General features: G+C 42.6%; 1 protein-coding gene across 4 annotated transcripts in view; it reads left to right on the top strand.

Moving 5' to 3' along the window:
• The window catches only part of FER1L6 (fer-1 like family member 6), a 216575-nt gene that overhangs the window by 41694 nt on the left and 156227 nt on the right, over positions 1-18654 (top strand). For 3 of the 4 annotated variants that reach the window (XM_074387107.1, XM_074387108.1, XM_074387106.1), the window contains 5 exons: positions 756-838; positions 8660-8777; positions 11425-11479; positions 11577-11708; positions 14841-14903. In XM_074387107.1, coding sequence (XP_074243208.1) covers positions 756-838; positions 8660-8777; positions 11425-11479; positions 11577-11708; positions 14841-14903 — 451 coding nt within the window. The remainder of the gene's footprint in view (positions 1-755; positions 839-8659; positions 8778-11424; positions 11480-11576; positions 11709-14840; positions 14904-18654) is intronic. The other variant, XM_074387109.1, reaches the window with a different exon arrangement.

Consider the following 18654-nt stretch of genomic DNA (forward strand, 5'->3'; position numbering starts at 1 on the left):
GGGCAACAGAGCATGACTTCCTCTGGGAGTGGGTGGGGAAGAGAGAGAGGATTACACATGGCTTCCTGCTCATGGCTAACAATAACAATAATAGCAGTGGATGTTTTGGGCATATGCCATGCACCAGCTGAACCGTGCTCTTGTGGTGAGAACTCAGGAAGTTCCAGGCCTTCTTGACTTTGGTCTCAAGAGAGCCCAAGTCTGGTGATGGTGTTCACTCTGCTGAAGGTAACAGACAGGCTCTGGCTGCCCTGTGGTTAGACGTTGGCCTTTGAAATCAGGCAGGGCTGGGCTCCAGTGGTAGCTCTGATGTTCAGAATTGTGTGATCTTAGAAACGTTGCCCAGTCTCTGGGCCTTGGCTCCTCATCTGTAAGATGTGCAGGAGAGGGTTGTTGTGGTGATTAAATGACGTGACTGCTTTTTTATGCCTATAAGAGTGCCTAGTGAGGCAGGAGAAACAAATTTCAGCTAGTGTTATTGGTATTCAGTTTGCCTCTCCACATGCAATTCCAGGTGGACCTCAAGATTCCAATTCAGGTGGGGTTTTTGTGTCTTCTGCAAAAGCAGAGCTCCCTGGAGAGCTTGTTGGGTGCCCCGACCGTTGTCTTTTGTCCCCATCCTGAGTGGATGAGGAGGCTGATGGGCTTCAGGAGAGCTCGGTGTATTTGTGTGTCTACGTTCTCCTAACATGTCTGAATGACTCAAAGTTTCTATTATTGTTTTTTTTGTTTGTTTGTTTGTTTGCTCTTTTCAGAAAGGGGATGTTTGGGCTGAAGCTGAAGAAGAAGAAGAATAAGGCAGAGAAGGGGTTAATCCTGGCCAACAAGGCTGCGAAAGGTGAGGCTCAGGGTGGGGTGCTGACCACTGGGGCCTGAGAGTCTTGCAGAGTGGGACCCTCCTTGGCTGAAAATACAGTCCCTTTCTGTGAGTGTGATGCCGTCCGACCCTTTACGTCCTGCCAGTCACAGGTGTGGGCCTAAGCCAACCCCCACGGCCCTTGGTCATCTGGGCCAGAGGGTGGGTGGGCATGGAAGGGGTCCCCATGAGAAAACAGCAGCAGAGTTCAAACTCTGTTTCTGTGCTTGTTTGTTCTGTGACCTAGTGGCTCTGAGTCTCGCCTTCTCCTTTGTCTGTCATGACATGGGCTGCTGGGCTGATCTCACATAGCTGTGGGGAGGATCAAGTGAGATTTTGAAAATAAGAGTTAGGAGCACAGCTACTGTGGGGGAGGCTTCACATGCATTATCTCATTGAATCCCTCCACCATCTTCCCAGTAAATATTGTCACCCTCGTTTTACAAATGAGTTTTCTACAGAGATGCAGAGAGTAAAGTGTAGAAGAGACACTGCAGGATTTGCAAGGCCCAGTGAAAACTAAAAACACACAGCCCTTGTTAAGAAGTTATTAAGAGTTTCAAGATGGTGACAGCAGAGGGTAAAGCAAGTGCAATGAGGTTCTTTTTTTTTTTTTTTTTTTTTTTCCCTGAGATGGAGTTGCTCTCTGTCGCCAGGCTGGAGTGCAATGGCACAATCTCAGCTCATTGCAACCTCTGCCTCCCAGGTTCAAGTGATTCTCCTGCCTCAGCCTCCTGAGTAGCTGGTACTACAGGCACAGACCACTACACCCAGCTAATATTTGTATTTTTTGTAGAGATGGGGTTTCGCCCTGTAGACTAGGCTGCTCTTGATCTCTTGACCTCGTGATCCGCTTGCCTTGGCCTCCCAAAGTGCTGAGATTACAAGCGTGAGCCATCGCGCCTGGCCACAGTGAAGTTCTTCTGAGTTTGGGGTCCTGTATAGCTGCACAGACCGCATATCCATGAAGCTAGCCCTGAGTGTGGGAGGTACACAGTCAGGAAGCAACAGTGTTGGGATGTAAATCCAGGCTGTCTCACTTTCTGCTCTTAAAATGGGCTACTTCCTTCTCCAGAGGGGCAAAGTCTTGAGTTACAGCGTGAATTGCATCAGCAGAGGCCAGGCCCAGCACTGGCCTCAGTGTTTACTGAATCACATTGGATCAATGGTTTCCAAGTGGATAGATATGGGGTGGTCCTCTGGAGACCTCTCCTGCTACACAGTCTTGACTGAAAACCAGCTCAAGGCTAGTTTTCAGGACTATTCCCAAACCAAAATGGTACTGTGGGTCTCATTTATCTTCAGCCCTCTTGTCTCTTGGAGGTCCTCCTTCACTGCCATCTACTGCAGATGTCCTGTAGCCTTATGTTGTACCTAACTCCGCTCCTTGGCCTCAAGTAGAGCCTATCCTTATGGTAGAAAAATATGAAAACTCATTCATATGAAGGTATTGATAATGATTAACAGCCTTGGATGAAAAAGGAGGGACATTGCATTTTCAGTGGGGACAAGGCTTAAAGCTAAAAAGTCCTTGTTGATTCAATCAAACTACCAGGGAGTGGGTGGAAACGGCTTTGGGGTTATTCCTGGTGTCTTTGAAACTATAACACTGTGGGAGGCCTTGTGACACAAGGTTGAATGAGGCACAGTCCTTTCCTGCTAGGACCTTATGAAAAACAGTATTTGACATACGTAATAAGTCTGCTGCTTTCTACTTAAGACACATCATTCACGACTCTGAAAAGTAGTTTCTGCTGCCCCCATTTTATAACAGAGGTTCAGAGAAGGTGAGTGGTTTGCCTCAAGTCACACAGCTAGGAAGTGAAGAAGCTGGCTTCTGATCCCGGGTGAGTCTTATACCAGAGCCTGGTCTTTGCTACCCCATGAGCGATTTCCAGCTGAGAGCCCTCCCTGAGAAGCTGGCGGATACCTAGGGCAGTCAACCACAGGCATTTCAGAGGAGCTGGCTCCTGTGGCTCATTCTAGAGTCTGCAGCCCACAAAGCAAACAGGGCGGAGGGGAATCAGGCCCCTCCTAGAAAGTAAATAGCATCCATCCTGCTGTCCAGAGGCCAGCCCTGTGGGAGACTGAAACTGGGTCCATGGAACAGAGACTTTGGTCTCTCCTTCTTGGCCTGGCCTGGACAGTTAGGGCTCTTCTGGGTGAAATGTTCGGAAATTTTCTAAGTCCCTTGCTTTTTTATCTGTGTATTTTGAGGCATCATAGTTACATCTTAAATTCTTAAAATTATCTTTACCCCAACCTAACCATTTGCCACACAACAAATAGTTGTGGGTACCTCCCACAGTCATCCATGTGCTCACTTATTCAAAATGTATTAGTGGAATGTCTAAGTGTCGGCCCTGGGCTGGGTTCGGAGACTCTAATGGCAGAGACTGGACGGTCTCTGTTGGGGAGGACAGCCCTGTGCAGGACTCTTCTGCTTGCCCCTCTGGGTCTATTCTCCGTCCTTAGCCAGCTGCTCTGTGTCCTCTATAGGGGCATGGTCCAGGCCCTTTACCCTCTGCCTTCATGCTGGCTCTGGCCAATGGAGTGCCCCAACAGGAGGTGTGGGAGGGAGGAGCATGGGTCAGGCTCCAGGTGACCCTGTCCCTCACCCACAGGAGGGTCGCTGCTCCTCGTAGGGAGGCTGACCCCACCAGACTTCCTTTCCTTCAGGGTTCCAGTAATGCTCTTTCTCTACTTATTTTGGGGATTGACTAAGAGTGAGAACAGCTTGGTTGTTGTGAGCCCCAGATGATGGCAAGACCTTTTGTGGTTTTCCTACACAAACATCTTTGTAAAACGTCCTCAAATAATCTTACTCTGATTGTACCATCTGCTGCCTATTGGGACTCTGATTGAGGTAACTAATGGCATTGCATGTTGAGAAAAGCGCTATTTTAAAAAAACAAACAAACAAATGGACAGCGGACTAAAATGGAGAGTGTTGAGAGTCTCTTAGTGCAGTCAGAGAATTCTCGCAGGAGGTAACATTTAAACTATGACTTCAAGGATAAGAGGGAGCCCACCGGGCAATGGGCAGGGAGGAGAGCAGTGCAGGCAGAGGAATGGCTGTGAAAAATTCCAAGCAGCAGAGAGCTTGCAAGGTTAGATGAGACTAAAAATGGGGCCTTGTGGAGAGAGCACATGGAGTGGGTGAAACGGACAGGCAGGCAGGAAGTGCGGGCAGAACCAGATGGAGCAGGTCCCTAATTGCAAGTTGTATATGGACTTCATATTTATTCTAAGTGCAATGGAAAGCCATTGAGCGTTTTTCAGAAAGTGACATGGTCTGGTTTTTATAAGGTCACCCTGGATGCTCCATGGTGAGTAGACTGAAGAGAATGAAGTAGTAACTCAACAAATTAACAAATGAGTGCTGTGGAAGAAGCTTTACTTTTTTATTTTTTATTTATTTATTTATTTTTTGAGATGGAGTTTCACTCTTGTTGCTTAGGCTGGAGTGCAATGCCATGATCTCAGCTCACCACAACCTTTGCCTCCCATGTTCAAGTGATTCTCCTGCCTTAACCTCGTGAGTAGCTGGGATTACAGGCATGCACCACCACTCCTGGCTAATTTTTTGTGTTTTTAGTAGAGATGGGGTTTCTCCATATTGGTCAGGCTGGTCTCGAACCCCTGACCTCAGGTGATCTGCCCACCTCAGCCTCCCAAAGTGCTGGGATTACAGGTGTGAGCCACCGTACCTGGCTAGGAGAAGCTTTAGCTGCCTGCCTTTCTACCTCAAGGTCTGTCTCACCCTCTAGAATTGTACGCCCCTAGAAGGAGGCGTGCGTGATTTGTTAACTCCTGCAGCCTCAGCATCTGCCCCAACACTTTTTCTTGCATATATAAGGTGTCTTTGAATGTTCACTGGAAACTTGAAATTTGACAGCGGGGCCTCTGCCTGAAGGCCCTTGCAGTCAAGGAAGGGAGCTGATATTTTATCTTGCTGCTTCAAGGAGCACAGCCAGACACTGGCATTCCTTCTGGCAGCTTTGTAGTGCTGGCCTTGTCTTTATTTTCTGAGTGAAAGAGTAATAAAATCAGATTTCCATTCATGCAGAGATCCTCTCTGTAGCTACTGAGCATCTACAAGGCCAGGCCTATGTGCATGAGCTCCCTGGATTTCTCCTGAGGCAGTACTGTTACATGCAGTTTGCTGTTTATAATCGGAGAACCAAAATGCATTGAAGCCGGAAGATACCTTAGAAAGTATTAAATTGATGGGTTTAAAAGCTGAGTCCCCTGGAGCCCTGGGATTCTGAGCCATGACTTCAAGAGTGTCTGAAGATGGGGCTATGAGCATCTGCAGGAGGCCCCCGTCCCCATTCCACTCCACGGAACATAAAACAGTTTGATATAAGCAGGCTTGTGTTATATACCGAGATTCCATATCAAGTTACATTTATAAAACAATTGTTGCTTTAACAAATTTTAAAACTGCTTTTCTTGCCCAATTCTTTTGTTTTATGGTCAAGAAAAAAAAAATGCCAAGAAATTCTGAGTGACTTGTTCAAATCATCCAACTGGGAATCCATAGGCTTGAGTGTCTACCATGGACCCTGTATAAAGTTAGGGGCTCTATATAATTTCTTTAATTCTCCTAACAAACCTGTGGGGGTAAATGATGTTAACCTCGCCTTGTTTTACAAATGAGGAAAACGGGACTGAGAGAAGTAACTTGTCCGAATCATAGAATCGTAGAACTAGAAAGTGGAAGGACTGGAATTTGAACCCAAATCTTCTGGATTCAGGTCCTCGGACTACATCTTGCGGAGTCTTTTGGTTTATTAGAAGTGGCTCAGGCTTTGCTGTACAGTAGGACCACCTGGAGAATTTCACCAATCTCAACATCCAGCAACATTCCAGTTGAATTACATTAGACTGTAGGGTTGAGGGGAGACAGTTCTAAGGAATATGTTTATTATCTATTCATTTAAGTTTCCTAAATGCACGTGTACTGTTTCATAGGGCTTCCTAGGAAACTGACCCTTCCTAGACTAGTATGTCACAAACTACCACTAGCTCAGTAACTTAGAAGAAGACAGATTATTTTCTCCCAGTTATGGAGGCCAGATGCTGGAAATCAGTATCACTGGGCCAAAATCACAGGCTACACTCCTTTCAGAGAATCTGTTGGTCACCACTTCTAGCTCTGGTTGGGGCAGCATCTGTCTAATCTCTGCCTCCATGGTCTCATTGCCACCTTTTTTTTTTCTGCCTATGCAAAATCTCTCTTAAGGATACATGTGATTGCAAATAGGGTTCACCTGGATGATCTCATCTCAAAACTCTAATGTAATCACATCTGCAAAGACCTTTTCTTTCCAAATAAGGTAACATTTATAGGCTCCAGAGATTGGGACTAGCTATCTTCAGAATATCACACCTTGCTACTCAAAATTGACCTGCAGACAGCAGGAATAACCTCGTCTGGTATCTGGCTGTTAGAAATGCAGAATTTGTCTGGGCATGGTGGCTCATGCCTCCGATCCCAGCACTTTGGGAGGCCAAGGTGGGATGTTTGCTTGAGCCCAGGAGCTTGAGATCAGCCTCGGCAATATAGTAAGACTCCCTCTTCTCTACAAAAAAATATTAACAAGAAAAGATTAGTTGGGTATGGTGGCGTGTGCTTGTAGTCCCAGCTACTCAGGAGGTTGAGGTGAGAAGATCCTTGAGCCTGGGAAGCCAAAACTGCAGTGAGCTGAGATCTTGCTACTGAATTCCAGCTCCAGCCTGGGCAATAGAGTAAGACCCTGTCTCCAAAAAAATTAAAAAGAAATGCAGAATGTTGGGTCCCAACCTAGGCCTACTGAATCAGAATCTGCATTTTGACAGCTTCCTAGGTGATGCTTATACACATCAGAGTTTGCCAATGAGGCTCAGAGAATAAATGATACACCTGAAGTTCCATTGCAGCAAGGTCATGATTTGAAACAAGTCTTTTGTTAACTTAAATCATACAATGTGTAAATTTAGAAAGTAGACTTTATTTTTTAGAAAGGGTTACAGCCTGCCAGGTGCCCATTTTGACAGTCTGGGAATAGCCTTGGGCAGAGCCCAGAGACAGACACTTTGAGAAAGGGAAGAGTAAGACAGGAATTCAAACGGAAAGGGTTGGTCAGGTAATTGTATTTAACAGATTACAGGAGAAGCTATGAATATTCATGAAGGTGGTCTTGACGCATGTGTTCAGAACACACATGTATGTTATATATTACCCATATTTATCTTGGAGGGGAGACTTAACTTTTAAATGTATTTAAATTAGGCCCTATATGTCAAAAGATCTTTTTAAAAAAACAAGCTCCCAAGTGTGCAGACTCTTTAAACCAGCCAGAACCAGTCTGTGGTCTACAGGCCTATGGTGTTTTTATCAGGAGAAAGTCACTGAAGTCAGTCTCCTGTCTAATTAAAGCTGTAGTTACAGCTTGTGGAACAGGGGCTGGGAGTCAGTTATTCAGTGTCTGTCAGTGGTGGCCAAGCAATAAATTATTTATTGCTTATCTTGAGGCTCGTGCATTTGCAGCTGCTAGAGAAAAAGAAAAACCTAACAGAAATATGATTCCTTTTTTCCCCCTGAAATCTAAACAATTTAACTGTAAAATACTTAGGATATTCAGAGAAAAAAAAAAAGGTTTGATCATCATTTATGTCTGAACATTTAAGAAGATACATCAAAATTTATGAAATATTGTACTTTAGCTTATGGAGGAAGCCATATATATTAAATGCTCCTAAACGTTTAAATATCAATTTTTGTGAGTAAGATTTCCTTGAGGCATTGGTCTCAGTTTTCTTCTCTACAAGATGGGACTATTAGGACCTCTGCATGTTATACAACAATGTATGATTTAGTAACTTCGAGATTAAGGGGAACAAGAAGATAACTAAATGATGGGAAAATGATAAGACAGTTAAGAGAGATAAGAACATACTGTGAACGTTCAGAGGTGGAAATGATTGCATCTAGATGGGAAAACAGATGTTCTTGAAGGAGCATTTAAGTTAAACTTTAATTCTTTAATAGCTTTTCTACATTTTCCTATTGTTTCCCCTAGGACTTTATGCTGTTATTCATGAAATCTAGAAAAAAATGTTATTTACAGTATTGACAGCAATTCTAATAAAGTAAGAATTTATTATTTCAACGTAACAATTAGTTTACCGTATCAAAGTAAACAATATGTTTTCTAAAAAATCGAAAAACCTGTGGCAGTTAGAACATAGTTTTTTTTTGTTGTTTGTTTGTTTGTTTGTTTAAGTGTGGGAGTGCATGACTGAACCCTTGCCTGCTGTGACTGGAGGTCTTGTTTGTAACTTGGTATCTTGTTCCCACCAAGAGTCTATCTTGTCAGTCTTATGATCTCTGTTTTCACATTAATGCTGGTCAGTTGTTGTGTCTAAACCACAGAAAAGAGGTATAATGACCTCCTGTCTCATTATTGCCAAAAACTCAGTTTTTAAGATTTTTCTGGGGTCCCCTTGGGGTGGGGGTGCGGTTGCTTAGGATTTTATTTTTAGTTTACATTTCAGATTCATAATCTAATTTTTCTTTTCGCAATCCCATTCACATAAATCTGTTCTCTTTTTTGGAAACAGAAGATGCATAAGTTAAAGAAAAATGAAGGCTGTACCTGGCATTTCTACCAATAAGATGTTAAGTTTTATGCTGGGAGGGTCTGCCTTCTCCTTGTACCACTTACGGTGCCTGCCATGGCGCTGGCATAGGGTAGAGGCTCAATTGCCACCATGTGTCAATTTAACAGGATTCTATTCCTTTGCTTGCTTCTCCAGATAGTCAAGGTGACTCTGAAGTACCACAGGAGGAGCCTTCTCACCAGGAAGGACCAGGAGATTTGGTCCATAATGATGCTTCTATCTTTCCTATCCCCTCAGCTTCTCCAAAGAGAAGGTACAGTATTGATGCTGATGGTCAGCACACATTTGCTGAGCATCTCCTATGTGCCAAGCACCGCTGCAGCTGCTGGGAGAAAAGGGGGAGTAAGACATAGTCACTGTCTACAGGGAGGCAAGGTCTAAGGCAGGAAGTCTGTGTCAGCTCAGTTTTCTCTATGGCAGTGCTGGCCTCTAGAGACTGTCCAGCCTTCATCAGGCCAGGATCATGGTTCTAAACTTTTGGTCCTAAATCTCCTGAGTGAAGGTACTAATGTCACTCATAGTTCAGGAATGACAGCAGGAGCTGCCTCTTACCTGCTCTTTGATTCATCAAGGTGCTCATTATCTTAGCTTCTTGTCTGTTTCAAATGAGAAGGTGGTTCTTATGCTACCCAACAGAAAGTCAAAGCAAGCTGGCCTTCTGCATGTATTTTGGTGTATCAGTTAGCAATGGTGTGTAACAAATAGCTCCCTCAATCTGTGGCTTAATATAATAAGCATTTATGATTGCTCATGAATTAGCTGGAGCGTTTTGCTGACCCCAAATAGTTGCAGATGCATCATTCATGTTTCTGTAGTCATTTGGCAGTTCTGCTGACTAACTTTAGTTTAGGAGTTGGCTGGTGGTAGCCTGGCCTAGTACTGCTTTAGCTGAGACCACTGGCTGTATTCTGCATGATACCAGATCCTCCAGCAGGCTAGTCTGAGCTTGTTCTCATGGTGGCAATGGCAGGGTTCTAAAAGAATGGAAATACAGAAGGTCTCTTGAGGTGTAGGCTTGGAACTGGCAAAAATCACTTGTGCTGCATTCTATTGGCCAATACAAGTTACCAGGCCAGCCCACATAACAATAGGAAGAGACTAATAGTTACAGGGCAACAAGTTTGGATACAGAGAAGCCAATGACTGGGGCTAAGAGTGCTTTCAGTCTACCATATCTGTTTATGTTAATTTCTTACCTGCGACAATTCCTCATTCCCTTCCCTTTCTTTTCCATTCAAAGTTGTTACTATCAATAAAGCAAATGAGTACTTCCTTATGTGGCTGATCCTAGTTGTTGTTTCTGGGTTGTGGCAGGATCTCAGGGTGTATATGTATGAGGTAGAGGGCAGTGGGAATTAGAGAAGGTGATAACTCAGAAGTTGACACTCAAAAGAATGAAATGTGTACACACCTACTCACTGCAATATCTCCTTCCTTCTTTGTTGCACCCTGACAACCACCACCCCTCTACCCTAGACCCGGAGTAGGGATTTCAGTTATTTTTTAATGCTCAAGACATTTCTTGCCATTTATTTTACCAGGGAGATAGCAATGAATGGAGGAAGGTAGGAGAAAGAGAAATAAGGATAATAGCCTTTCTCTTTTTTCTTGGTCAGAGTGTTCTCCAGCAATTGAAATTCTACCCACCCACCAATGCTCAATTCAAATCCAACCTCTACAGTGAAATCTTTGTTGCATTCCCTGGTCCTCAAAAATTTTTTCTCAACATCTCTTCTGTCATATTTTCTTTTCCCTATGATACATTTTACACTTGCCTACTAGTTCCTTTTTAATACACTTTTCTCTTCTCTCCAATGCGTGGTAGATTGCTTGTAACTTCTTGAGTACCAGATGAAGATGGCTTATTCAGTTTTGTTTTTCCTCTGAGTCTAGCACTGGGCTTTCACATAATAAATAATCAGTACAAATTTGCTACCTTGTTGATGGACCCATTAAATGATATTAACCCTTTCCTACATGCCTTGTCTCCTTGAATCCTCAGAGTAACCCTATGTGTTAGGAATTCTTGTCTTTATTTCAGTTGAGGAAATTAAAACTAAAGTCTAAAATTGGGGAGAATAAATATTCTGAGATCAGTCTGACTCCAAAGCTCTGAGATTTTTACTAGTTTAATCTGTTCTCTGTTAGACTCAATTATAATCAGCAGAAATGGGATGAAGTCAAATGCAACATGGTATTGTTAGTAACCATGAGGACAAAATGCATCAGGAACTCAAGCTCCGTTCATTTCCCACTGATTTCAGCTCCTTGACAACAGGGATTCTTCCTCTCTTTCTGTTGTTATCAATCTCTAAATGCCCAGGTGTTGCCCATCTGTTTTCAATTACTTGTGTCAGTCCAGATAAATGAAATTCCCTGGAATGTGAAATCTCATGGAGATGGTATTTTTAGTTGTTCCTTTCAATTTTTTCCTTTACCAATTCTTTCAAAAGCAGTCATCAAACTCCGATTTGTATCTGTTAGACATGACAAAGTAGTCCTGGGTATGGAATCAGGCAGGAGACTGGGAGTTCCTTATTTAGACCCAGCTCTGCCACTGATTTGCTGAGACATCTCAGTTTCTCATTTTGTTTAAAAGAACTGATAATCATATAACGAGCTGACATTGATTCTTGCCAGGCACTGGGTTAAACCTTTGTATACATTATATCATGTAAATCTAGCAATCATCTCAGAAGTGCTATTGTAAGCTCCATTTTTAGAATGGAAAAACTCAGAGGTCAAGTCATTTGTCCACTTCTACTTATCTCCCCCAGAGATGTAGAGAGAATATGTAATAATAATAAATGAAAGGACTTACAAATACTTGGTGAAATACTATGGTGGCTTATGGATATTCTTGCTTGATGAAACAAGTATATTAAACTTTCTTTTAATAGATCAAAACTATTGACTAAGATCCATGATGGGGAGGTCAGATCCCAAAATTATCAAGTAAGTGACTGGTTCTTCCTGCCCAGCCTCCCTCAGTGCTTCCTGTGTGCATGGATGGTGATATCTGAAATAGTATCCACGCTGCCTTGTGTTGTAGATTGCCATAACCATCACCGAGGCTCGCCAGCTGGTAGGTGAGAACATTGACCCAGTTGTGACCATTGAGATCGGGGATGAGAAGAAGCAAAGCACAGTGAAGGAAGGAACCAACAGCCCATTTTATAATGAAGTAAGTCGTGGAGGTCACCCATGGCCTTTGCAAATAACGTTCTCTTCACTGTTCACAGGATTCTTCAGTCAAATAGAAGAGCTGTGTCCCTCCTGCCTCCCTCCCAGGCCCCCATTTAAGCCCATGGCAAACTCGCTGAATCTCCTTACAAACATACCCTCCTAAAGCTTTTCATGAAAAAAGGTAATGGAAAGGAAAGGCAAGAAATTCCTCCAAATTTTAAATTCATTGCTACATTTTCAACACACGTTTTCTTATTTCTTTTCAGATCATTTTCATCCGTTATAAGCCCTGGGTTTATAGTGTGTAAATTGATTGAACGTTGGTTGGGAAGAAGATACACATTCTTTTTCCTGGCAGAGACATTGGAAACTTAATTATTGTTTTTGAAATAGGCCTACTGCCTTGGAAATCAAAAGTTACATTTTTCTAAGCTGTGTAGAAATTGTAAAGGAAAATCTCAGGTTTCTATATATCATACATGCTAAATTCTCTTTTTAAAATAAAAACATTACATGATTTAAAAAAATATATGGTAAAAGCGACAGAAAGTAGACCATGATATAGAGTAATGTGTTTCTCTCTGATCTTTGATTCCCAGTCCCCTAGTCCTCTCCCTGGATGCATTCATTCTCACTAGGCATTTATGTATCTTTCCAGAGATATTCCAAGCATGTACCAGAATACAAGGAAATATTGTACCCAAACGATAGCATTCTATACATACTGTTCTGGACTCTTCACAAAACAATGTATCTTGAAAATAAATCCCTATGGGAGGTCCAGCTCATTCTCATTTTGCCTTCCTGCCTGAAGAGTTTTCCATTGCCTTGATATGCCATAATTTACTAAACCAGTCAGTCTCTCATGAATAAATATGAAATGCTTTCAACCTTTTGCTTCTACTTATAATAGTATAACTGGGTCACAAGGTATATGCATTTAAAATTTCCATGTTGCCAATTGCCTTTCAAAGAGGTAACAAGCATTTGTTTTCCTATAAGGACTTTGACACAATGAATTATTTCAAAAAAATGAAGTACATTCTTAATTCCTATTCACTTAATGGGAATGGTAATTTTAAAAGAAGGCAGGGAGAGCATGGATAATGAAATCAACAGAAAATACCCAAATTCCATTGGAACTAATGACTCTTTTCCTCTTCATCATTTCTGCCTCAGAGCCTTTAACTATGAGTGAAATGTCAGTAGATTTTGCCTTCTTGTTCTACTGTCTAACCCCAGAAGAGCTTTTGGCATAGATGTAATATGAGATAATATATGAAAATGCTTTAAAACTGCAAAGCTCCACAGATTTACTAATTACAATAATTATGCCTACAAGTCCTGGATCTAAATGACATTAAACTGGGTCCAGGTGTAATCGGTAGGAAATCAAGCATAAACACAAAAGTTGAACTAAAACCCTTTGTTACAACCCTTGACCTAAATATTCAAGCCCAAAGTTCATCAGGTACTGAAGGAACCCACTAGTTGGGACTGGGGAGCATTTCCCAGCTAGAAGAATGTGTGCTGGCCTGTACGTCTTGGAAGACTATGTTAGGCAGTGGAGTCTGAAACATATGTAACCCAGCAGAAGGTAATAAATGGTGCAATTCATTTGTCCATCCAAAGGAAACCACAGCATCTGGTATATTCAGAGAATGGAAAATTTTGTGTAAGTGAATTTTCCACATAAATTTTGAACACTAGAACTCTGAAAAAGTTTAAGCATATATATGAGAAATTTCTTGAACTGTTATATGTATTGTCCTGTCTTCTTAAACAGAAGACACTGACCATAATGGAATCTTTGGTTGATCTCTAAAAACCACCATTTTGAGGAGCTCTTACAGTGTATGATGACATCTTTCAGTTTCCACGTTGTGGTTTTTCTGTTTTGCCCTTTGAAAGCAGCCATCAGCACTTGGTCAGTTCCTCCTTTCCTACTGTGACCATGTCCATCTCTAAGGGGCCATTCCTCCAAAAAAGAAAAAAGAAAAACAATCCAAGAAACAGCTTCCCAGGCCTGTCTTCCTGATCCCCTTCAGTTCCCCAAATGCACAAACCAGGACAAAACACCACTTCGGTTTTCTGCGTCTTTTTATCATACAACCTGGAGTTTGGGAGGATCTTGACTCAAGAGTCAGATGGTGAAATACCTCGTACTTGAACCCCTTGTGTGATAGTGTCAAGAGAACAAAGGTTTGGTCCCAGGCCCAGCAATAACTAGCAATAGGAACCCGGGTAGTCACTTTTAAATCCTTTAGTCTTCAGTCTTCTTCTCTGTAAAACATGGGCTGGTCTAGATAATTTCTCCAACTCCAAAATTAAATCGTGTTCTTAATATTAAAAATCCCCGTGTCTATAATTTTTTTTGTATTCTCTCTCTGGTAAATCCTGGTAATTTCACAGGGATGTTTGAAACCGAAAAATCCTGGGAAAAGTAGATTTTAATCAAGTCCACCCCAATTTAAAACCATACTGAACTACCATTTTCACTCATAATTATAAACAAAAAAGTGAAAAGAACTAACAGTATCAAGGGTTGGTAAGATTATAGAAGGATGACTATTTTCATATGCTGCCAGTAGGAATATAAAATGTCCATTTGGGAAAAAATTTATACTATCTATTCAAAAGTTACATGCACTTAATCTATGACCCAACAATCCCACTTCTCATGTTCATTTTAGAGGATTACTCACATGTATCCTATGCAAGAATGTGATTGACAGCATTCTTTTCATTTGAGACCAGCCTGGGCAACATAGTAAGAACCTGTCTCTGCAAAAAATATATATAGCCAGGTGTGGTGGTATAGGTCTGTAATTCCAGCTACTCAGGAGGCTGAGGCAGGAGGATTACTTGAGTCCTGGGAGGTTGTAGCTGCAGTGAGCCACAATCATGCCACTGCACTCCAAACTAGCCAACAGAACAAAACCCTGTCTCAAAAAAACAAAAAAAAAAAAAAAAAAAAAAAAGAGTGTGTATGGGGGGATTGACAATCAATTGATGATGTATATTCATGCAGCAGTTGGTTAAAATGACAAAGATCTAAACCCACTCCAAGAACAGGATTCTTGGGTGCAAGCGTGGGGTTGATGGCCAGAATGAACTTTTTGTTTTGCAGTACTTTGTCTTCGACTTCATTGGGCCCCAAGTGCATCTTTTTGACAAGATCATCAAAATCTCAGTAAGTATAGCATTGGTGGTGATTGTTGCAGAGAGGTGGGAGAGATTCTAGGTGTTGGGAACTCTCTGGGACAACTCAGCATGCCTAGAGGTGGATAGATTCCAGATGGCAAGTGTGAGTCTGTGAGTTTGTAACCAACATGCAGAACTTGAAATCACCAGTATGGAGGAGTCTGGGAAGAAAAACCACCTCAAGAAAATCTATGCTTCTTGGAAGTGAGTGGTAAGCTACTGTAAAGCTATTATTGATTGAATCATGGAGCTTACTAGTGTGGGAATGTGAAACATATGCTGCAAGTGACATCTTAATGCATTGCCAGTTTTAGTTGGTTTCTTTTAATCAAGCAAATGTTCATGTTTCTCTCTTGGGCTGACATCTTCACGAATGATCATTAGTTACATCTCCTTGCCCTCCTAGTTGGGTAATAAATAAATAGGAACAAGAATCAGGGGGAAAAATGTCAGTGTCATTAATGGTAATGCTGGATCAGAGGATTTGGACTAAGTGGAGGCCATTGGGATTTTCAAAAGTTGCCTCTGAGTGTAGACCTCAGAAACTGCCCTTGGGGAAGTTGTCTTAGCTGCACAGGCCCATCCTCAGCCCTGCCAGGGGACATGCAGAGACAATGCTTCCTGTTCTAAGGGCCCAGTCCAAGTTTGCTCACCACATGGAGGACAGGAATGGGAAGGGGAAGCGCCCATGTTGAAGCCAGACTGGTTCAAATGAGAGAGAAGTCAGGCCAAATGGGATTGTTACAAACTTCGCACCATTCAGCAAAAGGACAGAGACTGGTGAATGACAGACTGCATCTATCTTACCAGTCTGAGAGATCACCGTGGCTTCTCCCAAGGTGGGGAAGGAGAGCTGGAGAGTAAGTTTCTCTCTTCCAAACAGTTCTGAAAGGACACAGTTCCTACTTCATATGTCAGCACAGGAAGTCTGGAGAACAAGGGAATGATTTCCTCTACAGTCATACCAGCTCTAATCAGAATTGCAAGGATGACAAAACTTGATTTGAAGATTTCCTTCCCTGTCTTTATCACTGACTCCATATAATATCTAAACAGATATGTAAAATATGTTCCTTTTAACCGCAGCTGACTGTCAGCAAAGTCCTGCATTATGGCTTAGGTAATAGTGGAATTATGACATTACCCTTCCCGGGAGACTTGAAGAATGTGACTCTTGAAGAATGAGAAGTCACTGAGAGCCAAACAGTCTTAAGGTTTGAATTTCAGGCATGATGACAAGTACAGGGGATATTTCAGGACCTGCGACAATCCCCAGGACTTTGTTCCGTCACTCAGGCAGCCACCTGTTTGTGGAATCAGCTCCATAGGATGCTGCTTAGGACTGTCTGATAAGCAGTTAATCACTAGATTTTTATACTGTGCTATAGACTAGGGTCAGGACTGTTTGTGGGACATGTGGACTTTTAGACAAAGAATTGAAGCTACTATTGCCTATATCTGTTCCTCTAACATGGAAGAAGAGATTTTGGTGGCCCTGAAAGACTCTTAGAGAGACAAAAGATTTTAAAATAAAATCTTCCCTTGAGAGAAGAACGTTTTTTTTTTTTTTTTTTTTTTTTTTTTTTTTTTTTTTTTTTTTTTTTTTTGAGACGGAGTTTCGCTCTTGTTACCCAGGCTGGAGTGCAATGGCGCGATCTTGGCTCACTGCAACCTCCGCCTCCTGGGTTCAGGCAATTCTCCTGCCTCAGCCTCCTGAGTAGCTGGGATTACAGGCACGCGAGAGAGAAGAACGTTTAATACAACTTTTCTGTTAGTTCATAAACTGAAAGTCCATGTGCCCAGAATATATTCAAGATGGGATAAGACGTGGGGGAGTGCTGTGAGCAGATGCTATTGGGACAGCCAGCCTGTAACACGCTCTGGTGGTGCCTAAGACAGTCTTCTTTTCATGGTGGCCAAGGCATGCAGGGCTCTCAGTACTCTGAATGTGAGACATCCCCAGAGTCTTGGTGATTCAATGCTTGAGCACACCAGGGTTACCTGGTATTCGGCCACTGGATGGATGACTTTAAGAGGCATCCTGTGTTATTTAAAGATTTGTTTGGGGCTCTTGTATCCAATCTTGCCCACAGGGACTCTCAACCTGAGAAGAGAACTTGAGACTGGCTTCTGTTCTTCCTCAGGCCTTTGGGAAGACACATGAGCAGCTGCAAGCATGGTGGATTTTGGAGTTGAGCATTGAGCCAGGTTGCCTGTATTTCACCTCGGTTCTCTGACACCTGTGGAAAGTTTAGGTTAGGGAGAGAGAGAGTGGATAGAGAAATGAGGAGGGCTGTCATTTCTTCAGATCAACTGAATTTCTTGTTGCTTCAGCAAAAAGGAGCTGTTTAGAAGCTGCAAAAGCCTTCCGTTCATCTGTCGTTCAATTAGTCAATCATTCATTAATTCACTGAATGTTCCTTGAATATCTGTTGTGAACAAGGCCACATGATGGGTGAAAGGCAGGAGGAAACTGTCGTGAGTTAAGGAACTTATAGGATTTTATAGTTAGAAGGAAGCTCAGAGGATATCTCGTATAACTTCCAACTGGTGCAAGAATCCTTATCCACTTCCTCTGCTACTTGGAGTTCTTGGGGCATAACTCAATTTTTTTCCAGTGATAGGGAGGTCACTACCTCTAGGAAAGCTCATTTCATTGCTGGGAAGTTCTGACAGTTATAGACATTGTTCTTATATTGAGTGGAAATCTCTCATCCTGTTACTTGGGAACCGTAGAGGGGACCCTACTCTGTCTCCTGCATGACAGTGTTAACATGGTTTAAAGATACTTCTGTTGCCACTGCCATTTTCCCACACCTGCCAATTTTCTCTTTTATGGGTGAAAGGTTGAATTTCTTTCCTGGTTCTTTAGCAGTTTCTCATATGTTGTGGCTTTTCAACCAGCTCTGCACCTTCCTTTAGAACTTCTCATCTTGAGAGCATTAGCATGAAAATGGGCTGCTGTAATCAAGCCAGTTCCTCTGCTGGCCCTGATCAGACAGAATATTGAGGGTGATCACCTCCTTTGTTCTCACTGTTGTTCAAGCCTAAAATGAAAAGCAATAGGTGATGAGTTCTCTAAGAAAGTTGTGAGCAGTTGTAGGAGTTTGGGGGAGAAAAACACTTCCGGTTTGGGGGATCAAGGAGGGCTGCATGGTGGAGGTGACATATGTTCTAGGTATTGAAAGATAAGGAAAGTTTCAACAGGAAGAGATGGGTATTGAAGGGTGAGCTGTACTCTGGTTCATTTTGGTTAAAGGAACATGCAGGCACTGAGTTGTCAGGTGTCCTTCTATGGAGGAAGAGCTCAAATCCTGCAAAAACAAGAGGTGAAGGTGAGAGGCTTCTGGAGGTACTTTACAGCCTTGTGGTTTGATGGCCAAACTCCACTGTGCTCCATACAGGATCAAAGCTAGACAAGGGTTAAGGACTCTTTTTTTTTTTTTTTTTGAGACGGAGTTTCGCCCTTGTTACCCAGGCTGGAGTGCAATGGCTCGATCTCGGCTCACCGCAACCTCCGCCTCCTGGGTTCAGGCAATTCTGCCTCAGCCTCCTGAGTAACTGGGATTACAGGCACGTGCCACCATGCCCAGCTAATTTTTTGCACTTTTAGTAGAGACGGTCAACCATGTTGACCAGGATGGTCTCAATCTCTCGACCTCGTGATCCACCCGCCTCGGCCTCCCAAAGTGCTGGGATTACAGGCTTGAGCCACCGCGCCTGGCAGGACTCTTTTTTTT

The sequence above is a fragment of the Saimiri boliviensis genome, chromosome 15 (genome assembly GCF_048565385.1).
Source record: "Saimiri boliviensis isolate mSaiBol1 chromosome 15, mSaiBol1.pri, whole genome shotgun sequence".
In the NCBI taxonomy this organism is placed as follows: Eukaryota; Metazoa; Chordata; class Mammalia; order Primates; family Cebidae; genus Saimiri; species Saimiri boliviensis.